Raw genomic sequence first — 21,975 nt, 5'->3', positions numbered from 1 at the left:
TTACCCATTAATACGTCATTAATTTTAGAAAAAGAAGAAAAGGAATGAGAAAAAGAAGAAGAAGAAGAAAGAAGAAGAAGAAGAGGAAGAAGAAGAAGAAGAAGAAGAAGAAGAAGAAGAAGAAGAGAAGAAGAAGAAGAAGAAGAAAAAGAAGGAGGAGGAGGAGGAGGTGGAGGAGGAAGAGGAGAGAAGGAGGTGGAGGAGGAGGAGGAGGAGGAAGAGGAGAGGGAAAGGAAGAAGAAGAATAAGAATAAGAAAAACGACGTCAACAACAACAAAAACAAGGACTCAAAGAAAAAGAAAAGGAACAAGAACATGAACAATTATAGATCAAGAAAAAACAGGGAAATGGCTTAAACTGTACAGTCACAGGGATGAACTCTGTTGTGATTTTTGTACAAGTAAATGCCTGTTTCAATTCATGTACGGGCTTAAAATGCCTCAATTCCCCCCCCCCCCCACCCCCCACCCCCACCCCCAAGTCCAGGCTTGCTGATACATAGGCAGTGCATGTGGCTTACTTGCGGGAACTCCAACCAAGAAAGGACACAGATGTCACTTTATTGACAGGAGATATGATTAGGTTTGTTTAAGAGATAATAATAAAAGTGTTGATACAGCATGCGAAATATGAATTCAGATACGGAAGAAGGTGCTTTGATGTCATATTTAGGGCGGTAAAATTTGCTCGATTTTAGAGCAAACTGAACAGAATAAATCAATATTAAAAAAGCCATAGATTATTGTCTTTTGGTTTTTTTTGTATGACATTATTTCTTCGCATACTCATACTTTATATAAATCAACTCCGATGTTCTGCTTTATCTAAATTCCGATAAATAGTGGTTGAAGTGTTCATAATTTATGTCGCATTACATAAAAGTGGCTCGCAATGTAAACAAAAAAACTAATGGCTGACAAACTTACATTGTAGCATTTTCTATAGCACCTCATCTAATGAATTCACGCCACATCATCCTTAAGTGCAAGCACTCGTCACCGGCGTTGCATAAATAGCTCATGGGGGTAGCATCGGTCCATTCATCAAGGGGCACTGGTATCAATGGCGCGGGGGAGGGGGGGGGGGGGCGGGCATCGGTCTTGATCATGGATGAAATGTCTATAACAAGCCTAGAAAGTCAGTTGAATTTATTGACCTCTTTCTCCCTGTCACTTTCTCTCTATGTTTGCCTTTGTCTCTGTGTCTCAGTCTCTTCCTGCCTTACACCCACCCTCTCTATTTTTTTTTCTCTCTCTCTATTTTTCTATATGTCTGTTCTCTCGATCTCTCTCTTTCTCTTTTTTTTTCTTTCTCTGTCCTTCTATCTCCCCTCTCTCTCTCTCTCTCTCTCTCTCTCTCTATCTCTTCCCTTCTATCTCCCCCATTCCCCTCTCGCTCTCGTTCTTTCTCTTCCTTTCTATCTCCCCCCCCCCCTCTCTCTCTCTTTCTCTCTCTCACCCCCTTCCTCTCCCACTCCTCCCCCTCCTCGAGTCCATCTCGTACTTTCCCGTTCGATGTGAGGGGGTAAAATGTGAGGCACGTTTCCCTCGTGCTCCTTCTATCTCCCCCATGATTTTTAGATAGATAATTCATGACAATGCGAATATGATTGCTTCATATATAAAGCAAACATAATTTTCATTGTCTAGTCATTGCTTTCTTTGGAAGACTAGTAATCTTCAGCACACACACAGACGAATCGCCATGAAGACTGTAGGAATCATCGCCCTGTGCCTGCTGGCATGTGTCTTGCAAACTTGTAAGCTAACTAAAAAAAAAAAATTTTTTTTTTAAATCCATATTTTTCCCTCCACAGGGATTTCATTGATTTTCATTTGCAACAAATTAACAAATATATATTAAAGGTAATTGACATTTATAACATAAATAAGATTGACTACTCACGATAAGATTGTTGAACTCTTGAGTTAACAGATAACTAACACATTTTCAATAATGTATTTCTGATATTCATGGAAAGAAAATGTCATTTTGTGTGAACAAATTCCTGAACTGAAACCATTTTCTTGTGAATTTATTACTTCTACAATTATTATTTCTGCAATAAAGAGATTATTTATATTAGTATTCCATTATTACTTCACATTTATTAACTTGATCAATATGACAGTAAATATTTCATCACGTCATTATAATTACAGTTATCCAAATTCATAATAATTCCACCTCACAAAGCATCTTACATTCGCTCTCTACCTTCTCTTCATCCGTCTAAAGTTGGTAGATTTCCCCCTTCTTTTTTTCCGTTCTATCCCTGAAACCTCTCTTCTTTTTTATACCATCTGATTATCACTTATCATTACCTTCATTCCCCTCTCCTAAATGCATAACGAGACAAGAATCACCTTACCATATTTTGTTATTTTATCATATTTTCATGTGATTTGTATAAAATGTTGTTTTCTTTATGTAGCTTAATGGTGCAAAACAAATTTCCAAGAAATATTCCACCATTATATAACCATGGAGAAGCAGTGAGATATACTAAAATTATGTTTATATTCAATCCAAATCAATTTTTATTTCTGTTTTCAACAACACCTTATATAGCAATTATAATCATTTTTATCTCCGCCTTGCACTCATCAGAGTAAAATGGATAATCGTTTACAAAGGCCTACCCGACACAAGTCTACTTCCTTATTTTATTATGCTCTTCTATTATCATTATTACTATGTAATATAACTATTATTATCATTGCAATTATTATACTATTATTATTATTGTTATCATCATCATCATCATCATCATCATCATCATTATTATAGTTATTATTTATGTCAAATGTGTGTACATGTATAATATTATTTCAGTATTTTGTCAATTTGAAGAAAACGAAATCGGAAGAAAACAAACGTTTCTTTGAATATGAATATGAATATGAATATGAAAATCAAATCTTTGTTACATGGCATTGCTTTTAGACGCCGCCGGGTCCTGCTCGAACCGATGTGGCTCCAATAACAACATTTACGACTGTCAGTGCAACTCGCAGTGCATCAATTATCAAGATTGTTGTGCGGACTACTTCATCAAATGCAAAGGTTACATTTCATTTACATTCTTTCTTTTTCTTTAAATAATAATTATGTAGATAATGATAATAATGATGATAATCATAATAATTGTAATGATATTACTGATGCTGATATTAATCATTAAAAAAATGAATAATATTGATAATAATAATAATACAAATATACGAGATATGTGAGGCGCCATATTAACTTGAAATCGAAATGTTAAAGGTGCCCTTGTGCAAGTAAACAAAAAATCACATACTTCACGTATCTTCAAATTACCTAGAATTATTAATGAATTAAGCGAATCTATTTCTTTCAAAAAAAGGAGTCGACAAGCTTTACGAGTCAGATCTGACCGCCCTCGCCGGTGACCTCTGGAACCAAGATGTCAACCGACTGAGTAGCTCACAGTACACTATCAACAAACAGACAAAACTCTCCGACTATGACCCAGCAGTCGACAGGAGTTCCAGCAAGTAAGCTATGGGTCAAGTATATAAAGTTCAGGGGTGTCACCCCGTCTCCTCCCTCCCCATTTCTGAAGAAAGATAAAAATACGTCGACTAATGTTTGCCTTTGTATATAAAATATCGTCAAGCCCCGAAGAGAAAATGATGATTTCTTCTGGTGAGAGGAGGAGTGGAAGGTCTGGTTGGAAATTTTCGGCAAATTTAGAAGTAGTAGTAGGAGGAGGAGACTAGTAGTGACAGTAGTGGTCCTAGTGATGGTGATGTTGGTGGTGGTGGTACTAGTTGTAGTAGTTGTAGTAGCAGTAGTATATAGTATAGTAGAAGTAGAGTAAAAGAATAACAATAGGAGTATACTTATTATACATTATTTACCTCTCTTTTAGTATGTTGAGTGAATATAATCATCTGATTGGTAGAAATTGGAGTCGTGATTTTAGCCATGCCCGTCCAACGGTCAATAGTTAATGAGAAAGATGCCCGTTGCCCCGGTTAACGGGCGGCATAGTTAATTTTTGCTGAAATCCCTATTGGTTTACGTGTAAAAAGTTTCTTTGTGCGAGCGCGGAAACCATACAGTGCAGTGTGTGTGCGATTCCCGAATGATCGTAACACTTCGGCAACTTTCCAGCGACGATTTACAGACACTCTTTCAGATTTGTTGTGATGTTTTAACTTTTAACCAATCTTTACTCAAGAAAAGAATAAGATATGAATTCTTTGTAAATTTTTTGTGTGAATTCGGTTTATAAAAGATATATGGACTGCTTTGGTATTCGAAGCACAGCTGTTTTTATACTGGCTCTCGGGAACGTCGTTTAATCCTTCAGCCGCCGCGCGCCTCGGGGTCAAAGCAGGATGTTACGTCCCCTTGAGCCTATAGAAACAACGATGCCTCGCATAGCAGTCAATATATCTATATTTTTTATATCATCGACATCGTCATGGTCATCATTACTATCCTTAATAACGTAATCTTTCCCCGGCACTCCTGTAAACAGATTCTTTACCTCCGTGAAGACAAGCAATCTGAAGGGAACATGGCCGTCCTTCCAGAATCTTCTCAATAATTACGTCATCAAAACCGGTACATCGGAACAGGTCTCCAGTGGCGAAGAGGCTGAGATGGACACGTTCATGAACAAGATCATGGCGACAAGTGTGATGACCACTACCTATGAACTACTTAACGAAAAAGGTTCGTATTTTAGTTGTTGGTATGTTGTTTGTTGTTTGTTTAATTGGCTCATATGTTGTGTGTGTATTGGATTGAAAGTCTAACGAATAAACCGCTATACCACAACGTTTATCATCTTTTCCCCTTTCACAGGGTTCTTTTATGATACAATTTCAAACAAAAAATATACATCCTAAAATATATTATATACCTCACTTAAGAAATCCAGCCATCTGATTAGTCGACATTGGAGTCGTGATTTCAGCCATTCCCGTAAAGAAACGAAAAATGCCAGTACCGGTTTTAATAGTCCAAGAGTGAGATCCCTCAAAATTCCGGTTACCATGAAAAAGTAACATTTTGCTGCGATACCCGAATGATTGAATTTTATCAGTCATTTTTCAAGCAAAGATTACAGACAGTGTCTCATATTTTCCGTGATGTTTTAACTGACTAATCTTTACTCAATAAAAGGATAAAGTAAAAATTCTTGATAAATTTTTGTTTCAATTCGGCATATAAAAGACATATCGACTGCTTTAATATTCGAGGTCTGGCTGCTTAATATGCTCTCGGGATAGAGATATCGACATCTCTATATTATCATAAAGAATTTCATATTGAGTTTATTACTTTACCCGTTTATGACGAACAGGTTACTTCGACGACAAGGCATCTTTCAAGAAGTACGTAGAGGGCGTGTGGTTTAATCTCTACACCCGTTCTTCAGGGAGTCTAGACTCTTCGGCCTTTGAACACACTTTTGTTGGAGAGATCAAGAATAGTGCTGTGTCTGGCTTCCATAACTGGTACCAGTTCTATCTCATGGAAAAGACTGGTCGTCTCAACTATTATGGATATGTCGAGGAAGCCAATGTAAGTAATAGTAGCATGCTATAGAGAAGGTGATAACAATTTAGTTGATCAAAGAAATTCATAAATCGAGTAACTGTTCTCTGTAAAGTGCGTAAGTCAAATGAAATTAGATAGTACCACCTTCGCTGAAGTAAGCTAGTCATTGTGTACTATAATATCAATATATAGGTTTATAGTTATCTCCGTCATCATGACTGCCCATGTATTTTAGCCTACGAGTCTTCGATAATTGGAATGGGGGAATGGTTGCAATAAAATGTCTAATTCCTCGTCATTCATTTTTAAAAATAGCTGATTATTAGATACGGAAATATATGTATATTTCGGGTTTATAGAGGGCCTGATTCAAATTCAAATGACAGAGCATTATATATAAGTATATTACAAACAAATATACAATGTAACGACAAATATAATAGAAAGAGTACGAGAAAAGAGGAACTAACTAGAGGCAGAGCTTGTTGAAGTGTTAGTTCCTCTGATGCTGTTTTACAATATATCTTGAACAAAGTATACTTAGAAAATAAATAAATAAAACAAAATATGTAAAGAAATGATGGTATCCTGTTCTCTATTTTTTTTCTTTAGCCTAATCTGATCCTGCTTCAATTCAGCGTCGACAACTACGTCAAGAAGCTGTCGTCGCTCATGCACGGCGTCAGTCCCGAGTTCGAGCTCGCTCTCTTCACCACTTGTTTTGTTTCGAATCCGGGTTCTTCCTGCTCTTTCAAACTTCAGGGAAGCACGGTTAGAATTCAAACGTACGACTACAATGGCGGTTATATCGGATCCGCTTTTTTTAACGTGTAGTAATTATTGTCCGAAGAAGATAGACCACATCGTCACCATTTTAAGGATCCTCTCTAAACCCCACTCAAAATCAACGAATACAATCAACATGACTTTTGTTGTCATTTGTGAAAGATACTGAGAAGAATCAGATAATGCTCCCACCCACCCCTCCTCCCTCGCCCTTTAGAATGAAATGAGGATAAACTTTATCATGTCTATAAAAGCGACCCAGAAATAGCGATATATAAACTTTTGATGGAGATATTAGGATGCAATAAGGAGAAGCTTGCTTTAAAAGATTGTATTTAATAGCGTTGTATCAAAGTCAATATGCATAAATAGATATGGGAGCAACTTTACTTATTTCATCCATTCACCTATCTATTTATTGATTTAATAATTAATTTATTTTGCACCTTTTACCGGTCTGCTACAGTTCCATGCATCCATGGAGCAGGTATAGAATGAAAAGCAGTAACAATTGAAAAACACAAAAGAAACATGTTCATACGGTACATGTACAATGTATCACAGACGTGCCAAAAGGCTTTACATAAATGCATTGTCTGCTGAGGGCCAGAAGGGCATTACATTTTAATCTTTTTTAACAAGTTAATGCCCTCTTATCTCTTACAAGACGAAATACTGTGGAACCTGTATATAAAGACCACCCTTGGGAGACAAGAAAATTGGTCTTTATATACAGGTTCCTTTCGTGCATGTGTCAATGAAACAATTTTTAAGGGAAACGAAAAATTGGGTCTTTGTAGACAGGTAGTCTTTTTATTCAGGTGGTCACTAAAATAGGTTTGACTACGGTAGTTTGCCCCTATGTGTGCGTATACATCAAAAGTTGATTTGAACAAGTTATTGTTTGGACTTGAAGTATAAAAAGATCAACAATTAATTCAAAATGCGTTTCTTGCTTCCCTATGGTACATCAGACATAATAAATGAGATGTTCTTACTCATGGCATATTTCCAGAGCAGTATGATTGTTTTTATTGGTGCAAATATTGTCGTGAATGTGTTGCTATCTTCCCCATACTATACTATACTATACCATATGTTTTCTATAGAATTATTACCGGAACATACCTAAGTGAGTATGTAAGATAAACAGAAGATAAATAAATATTATGCACTCCAGATAAGTGAATAAATAGAGATAATGCATAGAGAGAAACAGGAAAACAGATACCCAGAGAGAGGTAGACAGAAAGTATAAGAGAGGAAGAGACATAGAGAGAGAGAGACACACACACAGATAGAGAGAGACAGAGAGAGAGAGAAAGAGACAGAGAGAGGAAGACAAAAAGTCAGAGAAAAAGAGAGAGACTGAAAGAGATATAGAAATATTTTACACTGAGTAAAAGTGGTAAAGAAAGAGCAAAGGAGAGTGAGGCAGATGACTTTCAAAATTTAAAAACAAATGCTTGTCATAGATTTGCCGAAACCATTATCGATCTCTTTTTTGTGTGTATTTTTTGTATATACGGACACGTTTCACATGATCTCTTAATATGTAATAAATATCTCTAGGCCTACATGAGTTTAGTTACAGCTGCATATGTAGTTCATGGGATTTCCACGCGGTAAGTCAATGACCCTGTTTCATAAAACTAATTTCCTCGACGAATTTGCTCTCAGCCAATCAAATGCCACGAATTCAGTAGCTTAGAACAGCTAGTGTAACATGTTATTGATAACAATTTTATGAAACTGGGCCATGAAGCATAACCTTATCGACGATAAAGATTAATTTGTTAAAGAAATATCAGTAATAAAATAATTAATCAGAGAACAATGTGTCAATATCTTCAGTTTGTATTATGTGTAAATATGGGGGATGAGCGATGGACATCATATTCGGGGCAGTCAAATTTGTTCGCGAAATATAGTCTAAAAAGGGAGCAGAATTGATTAATAAACTAATTGTAAGAAGCGTGTCGGTCAATATATGTATTTGTCTTGTGTTACGCACTCCACTATTGCCCAACCCGAATATAACTACCTGGCTATAAGTATGCGCCTTTTTTACGTCACCCCATCCCCAACCCCCTCCCGCCCCCTGTTCAACGAGTCTGGCTACACCATTGGAGACCTGTCTGTCATCACTTGTATTTGCTCTGCCATCACAAGAGACGTCACGGATTGAAATTAAAAAGGAGATAAAAGATTTTGGTACAGATATCATTTACTGGCAGGTGTTCAGTTTACCACGGCTTTGCACGTTGGTGGGTTCGTGGTTTCAAAGAAATAGGGCCTCCTCCAATGAACCCAACTTTTTTGCCCATGGTTATTGACCCCTTTTTTGTTAAGAGGGGCGAGTGTCTCACCTCCCATCCCTACCCCTCTCGGTCTTTTTAACCGATTAATCTTATACCCTTATCCTTATACCTTTTCTCTTGCCAATATTCTACATCTGCGGATATGAACTCTGTTTAATTTGTGTTTGTTTGTTTGTTTGTTTGTTTGTTCTTCTACGACTTCTAGTACCATATGAGCGATTTTGTCCCCCCCCCCCCTCCCACCTATATCCTTGGTCGACCCCCTTGCGGTGGTCATTTTCTTTGATCAGTCTACAAGGAGCTATTTATGGGAACCTATAATCTACAAGCTAAGCTTTTTAATAGGTTCCCCACATTTCACTCTGTATAACCTTATATTCATTCCAAACAATTTCGACGTCTTTTCAAAGAATTAGTTATATAATGTGACACTTTTAGTATATTTCATATTATGTTCTATTTTTGTCTATTATGTAAATTCTTTTTATTTGTGAAATGTGAAATAAACTTGAAAACTTGAAACTTGAAAACTTGAGCTCTACCATTGGTAGACGGAACTACCAAAAAGCTCAGGGGCCTCGTTTGACCATTCTGAAGGGGGGTGCCGACATTTGCCAATAAGGTAGCCGAAAGTGACCCACCAAGAAAATAAAAGGATGAGAAAGCGAAAGAGAGCTGTCAAATTCTGAAATTCGTCGACAACATCGAAAAATATTCCAAAAAAATTACCGGCGGATGATTTTTAACGGGGGCTTTACCACCCATCCTCAAGCGACACCCCTGGATACGCAAATCTGCTAGGTGATGATAAGATAAAAGCGAGCGCAGTGCTAACTATCTGGCCATAATCCAGGTTGTCCATTGCCAAATAAGCAACGTCTGATCATCGAGTCGTCATCATGTTATTCTCTCCTATTCTTGTCCTCTGCCTCGTGCTGCACATTGGAATCGCAGGTAAGCACTTTAAGTTGGGGGGATTGACCGGAACTCGAGGTGTGTGGAGGTGTCGTGGTATAGTCGTTCATTCACTTGACTCCCAATCCAAGAGACGAAGGTTCGAATCCCACCTCGGCTCGAACGTCCTTTGGCAAGATTTTATTCCACATTTGCCACCATTTTACCGTCCAGTAGGCAATATCTGGAGTTATACTAGTTGCAGTGCTGTCAGGGACAACAGCAATGGCGCTGATGAGGGTTTCCTGGATAAAATAATTATTGTTATTATCGTAATTGCCATACATTGCGAGATATTCCGAGAAGACTGCGATAATTCAGAACGACAAACAACGAACTTGAATTCTAATGAAGAGGAATGGCTACAGACCGGTCGCCGGTTGCAGCCGGTATATGAGCATGATTGACGTTGTGAATTATCATATTTGTCTGAATAACATTATTATTTTTATTTTTTTTTGCTGGGGGCATTTATTATTATATCATTTTCTGATCATATGAATTTGATTCAATCCCCCTGCATTATTTTATGAATTATCATAGCTTCGGCTGACTCCTGTTCCGGGAGGTGCAACTCGGGCGTCGATTCTTCGAAGAGCTGCCAATGTAACAGTGCTTGCGAGACCTACGGGGACTGCTGCACAGACTACCAATCTGAATGTCTCGGTAAGAAATTCGCTGTTAATTGTGATGGTAGTGCTGATGCTTTTGATGTTTTCGTTGATGTAATAGTTGATTTAATTTTAAATAATTCCTCTAACGTAACGCGATCTGCTCCTACTTGCTGCGAGCCAAATATTGCGTGAAAGGCGTACTGTCGATGTGTACGGATTCGCGGATCACGCCATCTATGTGTTGCAGCAGCTAAAGCTATGGTCACAACTCAGAGCGGCAACCGACCGATTTGTAGCATCGTCGGTCGCCGCTGGAATTTAGCGGGAATTTAGGCATCGCCCAACAATTTTTAAAGAAATCGAGCAGGCTGTAGAGCATCAGCGATGCCTGGGCGGTGCCCTGTCGATTTCCCGTCGGTCACCGGTCGGTTTAAGGTCAAAACTGGGCATAATCGGGGAGCTTATCCGCGGCGGCGTCCCGGCAGTGACCGACTGATGGCCCATCGATTCCCGGGCGGTCTCCTATCGGCCACCGGCTGATATTAAAGAAATTGCCCGGAGGCCGACCGGTGATCGGCGGGGGATCTGCGGGTATTAAAATACGCTCGGTTCTCGGGCGGTCGCCGCTCGAGCACCGACCTAATTGAGCGTTAGCCGTCGAGCAATTTAGGTCACAAATCGAAGCCGCTAGGTCAAAGGCTTGCGTTGCCCGGACGCCGACCGAAAAATCCCTCGACGGCAGACGCTCGTTAGGTCGGTATTTTGAGCGTCGAGTGAAAGTGAGCAGGCGCCACTCGAATTTTAACTCCGCGCTAAACTTCAGCGGCGCCCTAGCGATGTCCTAAAAACAAGCGATGCCCGGGCGAAATTGGCTAAAAACTCGCCGCTCGGCCGGCCGCCGAGCAGGCTACTTTTGGGGTTGTGACCATGGCGTAAGCAGGGGGTTGGAAATATCACGTGTGTCCCTTGGCGAGACAGTAATCTACATTTGCTACTCTCCACCCAGGTGATGTAAATGGGTACCCGGTAGTAAGTAATTCCTTGAGTAAGTAATTCCTTGAATGCGTTAAAGCTGGGGGGTAATAACGTGAAACTTTGTATTAAGTTCAGTATAGTTTTGTATAGTACCGGCTCCAATTATGGGCACATTCTTATATTGATAATGTTATGAACTTGAATATGAATGATAATATTAAAGTGATCAAGAATATGAATAATTAATATTAGGAATTAAACATATGTAACTGTGAATATGAATCGCAATGAGATATGTCAGTCTCTGGGGCATCTGACACCTTTTCTAGAGGTGCACGAGACTTTTGACTTTTAGTCGGATATTAAATGACATTTTAGACAAATTAATTGCTAAAATCTATATACCTCTACCAAATAATGACTTTCAGGCAAGCTAATAATAATTTATCAATGATGAAGCCGAATTTAAGACTTCGTTAAAATAAAAAAAGGGGGAGAATCTTAATACAAAAAGTTAGTAACATACATGTATTTTATTATATCAGCTTTTCGTTGGCTATTTAAAACTTACCCATGTAACGTTATTCCACAATCTAGGTGGGGCATATTCGTGTAACTCGAGGTGTGGCGAATCCTACAACTCAGGCAACCCCTGCCATTGCAACGATTTATGTTCGCAATACAGCAACTGCTGCACAGACTACGACAGCCAATGCTCGGGTAAGTCGCTCCATAGATGCACAAATAATTTGTGTGTAGCTATAGAACATAATGGATAACATTTAGACCCCGCGTTAAGGGCTCGTATAGAACCCAATTTGGAATTGGCACTTACAGAAAATAAATGCAAGAAACCCTATTAACGCTCCCTCCCCTCCTTATCCTAAAGCTCCCCCCCCCCCCCTCCTCTTATTCTTCAAGAACCGCGCCTGGTCTATTTTTCATTTTCCGTCTTCTCTCAATCTTTTACATTTATTATTGAATGGTGTACATCATTATAATATATGAAGTGTTCATAAAGAGACATAATTAGTCAAATTCAATTCATTTGTTTCACATTAAAAAAAAAAATACAATGCATGCAGAAACAACTATCGAAATTATAGAAGAAAAAAATTGCTAAGATCTACATGTGCATACATATACCAAATAAGGACTTTACGGGAAGTAAATTCTGAATAACTTACATGTATTTCAGGATTTGATCACACATGAGCTTGTCTTTGGCTATTCGGAACTTGTAGGCCCGAATTCACAAAGGAGGTTTGTCGACAAACCTAGGTTGATGTGCGTCATATGACGCGTTTCCTTGGTTTGTAAAAACGCGTCGAAACGCGGCATATGATGCACAAAAACCTAGGTTTGTCGACAAACCTCCTTTGTGAATTTGGGCCATCATGAACGTTATTCCACAAACCAGGTGGGGTAGATCCGGGGGTAGATTCGTGTAGCTCGCGGTGTGGCGAATCCTACAACGCAGCCAACCCCTGCCATTGCAACGATCAATGTACGCAGTACAGCAACTGCTGCACAGACTACGACAGCTTGTGCTCGGGTAAATCTCAGTAGATGCGTATCATTTAAATGTGCACCAATCACCTGCAAAAAAATCATTCGTGCATAGCTTTAGAATGTATTAAAATCATTCTCATTTTACTGTTTCGGTTGAGGGGTATGTATTACGAGAGGGCTCGTAAGGAACTGAATTCGAAATTGAATGCAAGAACCCCAAAGCCCCCTCCCAATGGCGGATTCAGGAGTTTCCAAAGGGGGCGGGGGCGGCGTGAAATGTAGGAAATTTCAAATGCAAAGCGCGAAGCCTTTACGGCGTCGGTTCTGGGGCCCGCTTAAGAGACCCGGAAAATGTTGAACCTTAAACTACGCTATGGAACATTCTGAGGCATTCCTGAATGCTTAATCTGAACATTTTATTTTTTTTAACTTTTTTAATTCATTTTCTGATTTAATCATTGCATCCAACAGATAACCTTCAATCAAATAATTATATAGGACCCTAATCACAAACTATATACATGCCGGTAATGGATTTCTCTCTCGACCTTTAACATCCACGCTGTGACTGCTTGCTTACACCTATGTACTGTATACTGCTTATTTTTATTTTGTTATCATGCTGGCTGATGCACTCTTTGAGATTATTACCCTTTTTGTTAATGCAATCCATAAGCTTCAAAAAATATACTTTATTTTACTTAAAGAGAAGTTTGAGTTCTGGGAGGAAGTGACAAATATTTTGTGAGCGTTATCATTGTATTATACAGTGTGGAAGGACATCATATAAAAAATGTTCCCTAAAAAGCATGGCTCTTCAAATACCTTAACCTTAATATGGCTGGGGGGTCATAATGGCCACCCCCCCCCCCCTCCGGAATTTTTCTGATTGTTCGGGAGCGCATACGGATGGCGCCCCGCCACTCTCTGACTTTTTTCTTTCGAGTCTTGCGCATCTTTTGAAATAAATTTTTCGAAAATCGGACCTGTCGTTACAAAGTCACGTGACCTTTTGTCTTTGCATGTCAGCCCGAAAATCGCTCATTTTCGTGATTTGTGTACAAAACATATGGAAATCTCATTTTTCGAAAAAAGAGATAAAAAATTGGTTATTTGGTCTTGTTTATAGTTTGGGTGTTTATTTTGGGGTTCAAAATAGTTGAATTATAGTGAGAATTAAAATTTTTAAAAAATAAATAAAATACATAAATAAAAAAATAAGAAATACATAAGAAATTATCAAATCAATAGATAACATAAGGAATAACCGCTCTTCCAATTTTTGTTTCGGTAATATTATTCCAAATGGTCTAAAGAATATATGTAGTGAAAACTAATGTTCAAATATGAATAATATATGATTTATGGGTAAAAATGTGAATTTTATGACCTTATTTGCATAAATTATCATAAATATGGAAATGAGTGAATTTTTCGAAAAAATTAATTTACCATACTATTCTATACACTTCACTTGACATGCGTGCAAATTTTCGCGGCGATCGGCCGTTTGACGGCCGAGATCTTGAGGGGGGGCCATAATTCCCCCCCCCCCCCCCCCCCCCCTGGCCGTATTGAGACCTCAAATAGCCCGGCCGTATTAGGGTAAATATTCTAAATATCTGAACACTTATGTTATTTTTTCTTAGCTTTTTTTCCTGCATTTCTCTTCAAAAAGTCAATAAAAATGACAAGTTCAGCAATGGCGAAGTTTGTATATCTATTTTCAAAAGGGGAAGGGGAGGGGTCGTGAAATGTACCAAGCAGGAAAGGGTAAAGTCAAGTTGTGGCGCCTACACTTTAAGCGTGCCCGGTCGCGGCCCTGCTAGAGGGGTCTGGGAGCATTTCCCTTTAAGTCCAGAGTAACAGCCACCACTGACCAATCACAGACAAGAAACAAGACCCAGTGACGTCACGTCGACCAATCAGAATGTGCAACTAATACTAGCAGGTTACGGTCTGACTATTAATCTTGTCTCTCCCTTTTGTTGCTTCTCGTTTTGTGTCTCCTTCCTCTAGCTCTATATCCTGTTATTCTATCCTGCATGCCCCCCCCCCCACCCTGAATCCACCCCTGCATCCCTCCTCTTATCCTTCAAGAACCGCATCTATTTTTTTTCCTTCCTTCTTCACTCCATCTTTTTTATTTAATGGTGTACATCATTTTAATATATAAAGTGTTCATAAAAAATAAATATTATTCAAATTCAATTCATTTGTTTCACATCTCTAACAACATGTATATTTATAATGCATGCAGAAATAGACAATTTAAGAACAATATTGTTCAGCGAATGTCATATTAAACGAATGATACAATCTGTAAAGCGCTTAGAAACGGTATTTCTTATCAAGCGCAATATCAATCGAGAATAATTTCGTTATTTATTGAAGGTGGAGGAAACCCCGGAGAAACCCTTTCATCCCTGGCTGAGGCATTGTGGGAAGCTGATGACAATGGTATCGGCGGTTCCGACCTGGTCTTCAACAGACAAGCATACCTGAGCAACTACGCGGCACGAAACGATTTGTCCTCGCAGCCGTGAGTCCAACAATGGCCCATGCAATTTAAGGACTTCAGACAGAATTTAAATGTAGTATAATATATTATTATCATTATAATTATTATTCTATAACATCATTATTATTATTATTATCATTATTGTTATTATATCATCATTATCATTATTATCATAAGTATTATGATCATAATTTTATTGCTATTATCATTATCATTATTAGTAGGAGTATTATCATTTCAATTATTTTTTATTTGTGTCATTATTAGTATTGTTATTATTATTATTATTATTATTATTATTATTATCATTATTCATTGATATCATTTTGATTATCTACATTTTTATCATTATTATTATTATTATTATTATTATTATTATTATAATCACTATTAATAATAATAATATTATATTAACGAACAGGATCGCAACTAGTTCCATTTCACGGTCCTCTGTGCATGAGTCACTTATCTTAATGCGCGGATATGACAATGATGCATTACGTAATCTGAACATGATTCCCATGCGATGTACAAAGGGTACTGAAATTGTACTTGAAGTGATTTTTCCCCAAAAATAGTTGCGATTGTTTTTAATATGATATTTATGATAATAACAATGATAATAATAACAGTAATAATTTGAATAAACTTGCCTTTTCGGGGGATTTTCATCTTCTATCACACCCTTCCACACTTATATGAAGATAATGAAAAAAAGTGACAAATTGTTTTTCACCTAGCCCAGAACTTCTTTTTTTATATTTTCAATTCAATTCAATTAAATTAAATTCCATTCAATTCTATTCTATTCTACTCTATTCAATTCGATTTAATTCAATCGATTCATTTTAATTCAATTCAATTCATATCAATTAATTTCAATTCATTTCAATTCGATTCAATTCATTTCAATTCAATTCAATTCATTTTAATTCAATTCAATTCAATTCATTTCAATTCAATTCATTTCAATTCAATTCAATTCAATTCATTTCATTTCCATTCAAATCAATTCATTTCAATTCAATTCATTTCATTTCAATTAATTTCAATTCTATTCTATTCAATTCAATTCTGTTCAATTCAACTCAATTCAATACTGTTCAATTCAATTCAATTCTGCACAGTCTCTTTACCTACGTCAACCCTGCCAAGCTGGATACCGGAACATGGCCGACGTTCAGGGCTCTCCTCGACAACTACATCCGGTTCACCGGCAGCTCCGATACCAACACCGCTAATGAGGAGCGAGAGATCGAAAACTTCCTCGACGAGGTATTCAATACCAGGGTCATGGACTTGACGTATGATTACTTGTTCAATAAAGGTGAGATTTCATTTGGAGGGTCTGTTTGTATATTTGTTTTTGTTTTGTTTGATCTTGTACCGTTATGTTTTGCCCCTTCTATTTTTCCTTTGTCTACGGTCATAATTTTTGCTGTAAGTCGAATTTATATTTTCAGTTTAGACACTTGAGTCACCATAATGTTGTACACGAAACGTCATTTTGATTGCGTCATTACCTCCGCTAATAAGGCCATGGAGGCAATTAGATCATACGTCAGCAGGTTAATGCACTATGTGCGGTGTTTATTTTGTAATGTATTTTGGACTATGTCACCCTATATGGTCATGCGGTGTTTTAAAGAGCGCAACAACATGACCGATCTATGACGCAGTTCTACGTCAATCGTACGTCAGGCAAATAACGCATCATGTTCAAAGGGCATAAGGGTTGAGGGCACTGCAATGCTTTACCTGTGCGTCATGTTTGTAATAATCTGAGTGAGATTGTGATCCATTCACATTTACATATAGCTTTCTGTGTCCATTCCTTTACTCTATCGTTAAAATAGCTTAATTGTTTTTGTCCCGGAAGAGACTGGCTTCAAAATTTTTCAATCCGTCACAATACTGAGCGAAATTATATGATAATACTTCTATATCCCCCTCTCCTCTCCTCTCTTTCTCTCTCTCTCTCTCTCTCTCTCTCATTCTCTCTCTCTCTCTCTCTCTTTCTCTCTCTCTCTCTCTCTTCCACGCCCTCTCTCCCACACACACACACACACTCTTCCTCCTCCGTCCTCTACTCTACAGGTTACTTTTCGTCACTGTCGGCATTCAGGAGCTACGTCAAGGACATCTGGTTCACGTCCTACACCCGGTCCGGCGGCGTCCTCGACTCGTCCGCCTTCGAGCACACGTTCGTCGGCGAGGTCAAGAACGGCAAGGTCAGCGGCTACCATAACTGGCTGGCCTTCTACGAGGACGAGCTCGAAGGAAATGTCAACTACTACGGTTACACCAGCGACAACGAGGTGGGTGACGAAATGGGCTTCGTTCAGATATGACGAGGCAAAACCGTTTTTTATTTTTATGGATACTAATTAAAGTTAAATGTGCGTCACATTCCTGCGTCTTTTAACACAGAGCTCATGAGTGAGTCCGCGCGGGACCTATGTTGCACGCAGTTGCTATTCATTTCCACTTTTTTTTTAACCGAGGCGTTGTTTTTTGCGGTTTACCGCATCTTACGTTAACAAGCCTTTAGGGAGAATACAGGTGGCTTTCATAAGCGCGTGCACACGAGGAGTTATTTAACTACCACTAATTACGCAAGCTGATTGGTCAGTTCAATATAATTCAAGAATAATAGGCCTCTAAAGATAACGCGGCTCTGTTTCCACTGAAATATTCGTCAAGCAAATGCTGTAAATTGCTATACGTCAGTATTTCGTCGAAAGTCGATTTATGGACAAGTCTGAAACTTTGCGCAAACCAATCCCACCCTGGTGTCCATGGCTAGAATTTGTGCCTGGACCAGTTCTGTCCAGGTACATGCATGTACCTGATTGCCCTCGAATGACGCAGTTAAATTAAGAGCTCGTGTGCACCTCTCTAGCTACGCTCATATAAAAAATAGCAATTGATGATGATGATGATGATGATGATAATGATGATGATCGTGGCGATGGTGATGGTGATGATGATGATGGTGATGATGCTAATCATGATGATCATGCTGCTGCTGATGATGATGTTGATGATGATGGTGATGATGATGATGACGATGATGTTGATGATGATAATGGTGATGATGATGATGATGATGGTGAAGATGATGATGATGATGATGATGACGACGACGATGATGATGATGATGAAGATAATGATGGCTTCTTGTATAGCGCCGGTATTTGCCTCTGCTTGGCGCTCATGGAGCATCGGTACATTGTGTTAATTGTGACTTTTTTTCAACAATAAATATTATTCAAAGTTGATAACAAATACTCATATTTCTATCCCTCTTCTCCATCCATCAATCCATCCGCAGCCCAACCAAATTCTGATGCAGTTCCGTCTTGACGATAATGGTTCCTCGTATTACAAGGAGCTGGCCTCCATCATCTACGGAGCCAGTCCCGAGTTCGAACTAGCCATCTTCACGGTTTGTTTCAAGGAGAACCCTAATGCTCTGAGTACCTTCACCATGGCCGGTGGGATAACACAGAAAGTACAGACATGGGACTACAATGGAGGATACATCGGATCCGCCTACTTCAGCGTCTAAAAATGGCGTTTACAATCTATCCTTTGGCTGTCTTGTCATTGGATATTATTCCCCTTATCCTATTATTCCATTCAATCAAATTCCATTATATATCAATATCTGTGGCCTCGCACAGAAGGAACATATACTTGGGTTACTCATTCTCTCGCTGTTTCAGGAGGCACTCGTTCTTCCTAAGATACAACAAATGATATAAACATATATTAACATTTATAAACATATATATCATATATAAACACATAATAATCATGCGTTTATATATGTTTATTAATATATAAACGTAAATATAAACATGATTATATAATTAATCGTGATGGTCGAAATTCAGTCATCAGTTTTACTAATTTTTCAAATATATTGGTCATTGAATATGTAATAAAAAGCAAAACCTATCATGTAAATTATTCTGTTCCACATGATCTGAAATTAAAGCATCCTTGCTGAAAAGAATACATGATTTTTTTTATTGTCGGTGTCAGTGATATTGTGTCATGGTTTACAACTGCTGAGATTGATGATGTAAAAACACGGTTTGTCGCCTCCAACGGTCATTATTACGTTCTATTTGTAATGTTGTCATGGTCGTCAGAGGCGTTACTTGAAACAAATAAGGCGCTAGTTTAAGTAAAACTGTCGCAGTATCGACTTGCGTAAAACACAGATAAGAAAAAAAAACAATATTCATCGAAATTTTGAATAGCTCATTTTGAAATGCGGAAAAGTAGGTGTAAAGTTCGCTGCCTTTTCAAATAATATGGTCAATAATCTACCAGCAAGCGAGCGAGTTGTAATCTTGTCTTCAGAGATAAAGATGAGAAAACTTATATCTTAAACAGATGTTGCATATTACCCTGCCTGTCAGCGTGATATCAAAGTCTGTGCAAACTCATACTCAATTATTAGCTTGATTAGGGCGATTAACACGCTTTTATCGCTTCATGCCTGTATACAAGATTAACAAGAAATTTTCAGTTGTATATTTTGAGAGTTTTCATGAATAAGTATAGAAGTTATTTATTAATCCAATTGAATTTTAACCATATACCGTCTGTAAGTAGCAAGAAGGGCGTTAAATCTTGATAGTGCTTCCTTGCAAAGCATTTTTTATGTACTGAAGAGACCTCCCCCCAGCCCTCAAAGCCAGGAGGGGAATGCTTGCCAAGATCGCTTACGACCTCCGGAAGCAAAAGGGAGTCTCCACTAAGATAATCGTTGTCGGAGCTTCAGTTGAACTCAAATGGAAGGAAAAAAACACCTCCAAGTGGAATAACCAGCAGGAGTAAGGTAAATCACCTCAGCATTGAACACAAATCACGATAATTATTCTCTACCTTCTCTGGAATGTGCTCTGTTTACTGTGTGATACATGTACATCTATTTTACCATTTCAACTTAAATGCATTTTAAATTCTGAATTAACTTTTGATTAACATGTAAACATACATGTAACCCGATACCGTAAGAAGGGTATCTCCCCCCCCCCCCCCCACTTCCCCCCTACTTTCTCCCCCCCCCCCCCCCCCCCTCTCTCTCTTGCTTTTGCCTGAATTTTCTAAATTTCTTCTACGTGCGGTGGCTGAAAGGAGCCCATGAGTTTCTTGTACGTGTTCTAGTATAAGTGCTAAGTAATGAATTTTCTTGTTTTTATTTCTTATCTGTGTTTTGTCTCGATCTTATTTCCAATGAATGTATACGTATGTACAATTGATTCAGTTAACTTCCTGATTGATGCTACCTGTACTAAATCGGTTATTACATTCTATTGCGAACCATCTCTAATTCTACTATACAACAAATGTCATATTATAAACCACGCCTTTTGTGTATTTACACCACCTGAACGTTCTTCTTTCCTATTCATATTTATATACATGTCATTCCAGTTCATCTACTGGATTCTCCGTTACTCACCTGTTACTTCATGTTTTATCAATGACTGAACCTCTATTATCTAATGTTGGTAATGATCAACAACTTTTACCACCTGATAATTCACAGGCATCCTCCTCTTACATAACTACAGATAACGTTCGTCATGAAGCTGACACGGCTGAATATTTAAATTTATGCACTGCTGAGTTGCAACTGAACATGGACTCATGTGAGTCATTGTCAGGCAGCAAACATTCACGCTATTTTACAGAATCCCAGTTCATTGATCATTTTTCAAAGGCTGTCAATAAACTATCTTTTCTACAATGCAATGTCAGAAGTCTCGGTAAAAATTTTGACCAGTTTCAACTACTCCTGGACAAAATTAAATATGATTGTTCATTCATTGGTATTTGTGAAACCTGGATTAAATCTAACTCCTCACTATTTTTTATTGATGGCTACACTCTTGTCACTAATAACAGGATAAACAAAACTGGCGGCGGAGTTGGCTTGTATATTTCAAATGATTATGCATCCAAAAGACTTAATGACTTAACCATCATGTCTGATATATTTGAAAGCATATTTATAGAGATCGAAGTTCCTGGTAAAAAACATATCGTTATTGGTGAAATCTACAGGCCACCTCAAAGTAATTTCATTGAATTTCTTGAAATTGTTCAGACTATTTTATCATCACCTCATATTGCCAATAAGATGTGCTTTATAATGGGCGACTTTAATGCCAACTTGTTATCGTGTGACTCAAATTCTCAGTATTTGGATTTCTTAAATTTGCTTTTATCCCATTCTTTTCTTCCCCAAATCACCAAACCAACAAGAATATCAAATAGCAGTCACACTTTGATCGATAATATTTTTACAAATGTATCTTCTTATATTGAATCTGGTATAGTACTTTCCGACTTGAGTGATCACTTCCCTGTGTTTGCTTTCATTCCCAATTTTCACTCTCAGTGTAATTCCAGTAAGCAGGTGTCGGGTTTTCGTAATTTGTCCCATGTGAACATCGAACGATTTCGACAAAGTCTTATCTCTACTGATTGGTCTGAATTATATAATTGTCAAAATGTAAACGATTGTTATAATAGGTTCCTTGAAATTTTCGATGATTTATACAACCTGTATATTCCGATATGTATTCCATTGCGTTCTAATTACAAAAAAGTGCCCAGACTGCCTTGGGTCACTAAATCTCTTTTGAAGTGCATTAACCGTAAAAACAAATTGTTCTATAAATATAAAGTAAAAGAAACTGAGGGCTCTAAATTGAAATACAATAG

At 37.9% G+C, this 21,975-nt stretch overlaps 2 protein-coding genes across 3 annotated transcripts; both read left to right on the top strand.

Moving 5' to 3' along the window:
* The first annotated feature begins 1,679 nt into the window (after window positions 1-1,679).
* On the top strand, window positions 1,680-6,423 carry LOC591786 (poly(U)-specific endoribonuclease). The gene is made up of 6 exons (XM_030983767.1): window positions 1,680-1,760; window positions 2,948-3,067; window positions 3,372-3,522; window positions 4,515-4,711; window positions 5,346-5,566; window positions 6,155-6,423. The coding sequence occupies exons 1-6, from the start codon at window positions 1,706-1,708 to the stop codon at window positions 6,374-6,376; spliced, it is 966 nt and encodes a 321-aa protein (XP_030839627.1). The 5' UTR covers window positions 1,680-1,705; the 3' UTR covers window positions 6,377-6,423.
* A 3,069-nt stretch (window positions 6,424-9,492) lies between these two features.
* Window positions 9,493-19,253, top strand: LOC579079 (poly(U)-specific endoribonuclease). 2 transcript variants are annotated; one of them, XM_030982992.1, is made up of 8 exons: window positions 9,493-9,603; window positions 10,147-10,269; window positions 11,790-11,912; window positions 12,613-12,747; window positions 15,099-15,246; window positions 16,353-16,552; window positions 17,323-17,543; window positions 18,560-19,253. In XM_030982992.1, exons 1-8 carry the CDS (start codon window positions 9,549-9,551, stop codon window positions 18,794-18,796), a joined length of 1,242 nt encoding a protein of 413 aa, XP_030838852.1. In that variant the 5' UTR covers window positions 9,493-9,548; the 3' UTR covers window positions 18,797-19,253. The 2 variants fall into 2 exon arrangements, with proteins under 2 accessions (XP_030838852.1, XP_030838853.1); XM_030982993.1 differs by lacking the exon at window positions 12,613-12,747.
* Window positions 19,254-21,975: the final 2,722 nt, after the last annotated feature.

This window comes from Strongylocentrotus purpuratus, unplaced genomic scaffold (assembly GCF_000002235.5).
Source record: "Strongylocentrotus purpuratus isolate Spur 01 unplaced genomic scaffold, Spur_5.0 spur5_scaffold_13, whole genome shotgun sequence".
Classification (NCBI taxonomy): domain Eukaryota; kingdom Metazoa; phylum Echinodermata; class Echinoidea; order Camarodonta; family Strongylocentrotidae; genus Strongylocentrotus; species Strongylocentrotus purpuratus.
This window is presented reverse-complemented; position numbering and strand designations above follow the sequence as displayed.

Bases quoted from the DNA above. Each gene is read 5' to 3' on its own strand.
- LOC591786 (XM_030983767.1), top strand. From the start codon at position 1,706: ATGAAGACTGTAGGAATCATCGCCCTGTGCCTGCTGGCATGTGTCTTG. The intron at 4,712-5,345 runs GTTCGTATTTTA...TATGACGAACAG, and splicing joins TGAACTACTTAACGAAAAAG to GTTACTTCGACGACAAGGCA. The intron at 5,567-6,154 runs GTAAGTAATAGT...TTTTTTCTTTAG, and splicing joins GATATGTCGAGGAAGCCAAT to CCTAATCTGATCCTGCTTCA.
- LOC579079 (XM_030982992.1), top strand. From the start codon at position 9,549: ATGTTATTCTCTCCTATTCTTGTCCTCTGCCTCGTGCTGCACATTGGA. The intron at 15,247-16,352 runs GTGAGTCCAACA...AATTCTGCACAG, and splicing joins AACGATTTGTCCTCGCAGCC to TCTCTTTACCTACGTCAACC. The intron at 17,544-18,559 runs GTGGGTGACGAA...ATCCATCCGCAG, and splicing joins GTTACACCAGCGACAACGAG to CCCAACCAAATTCTGATGCA.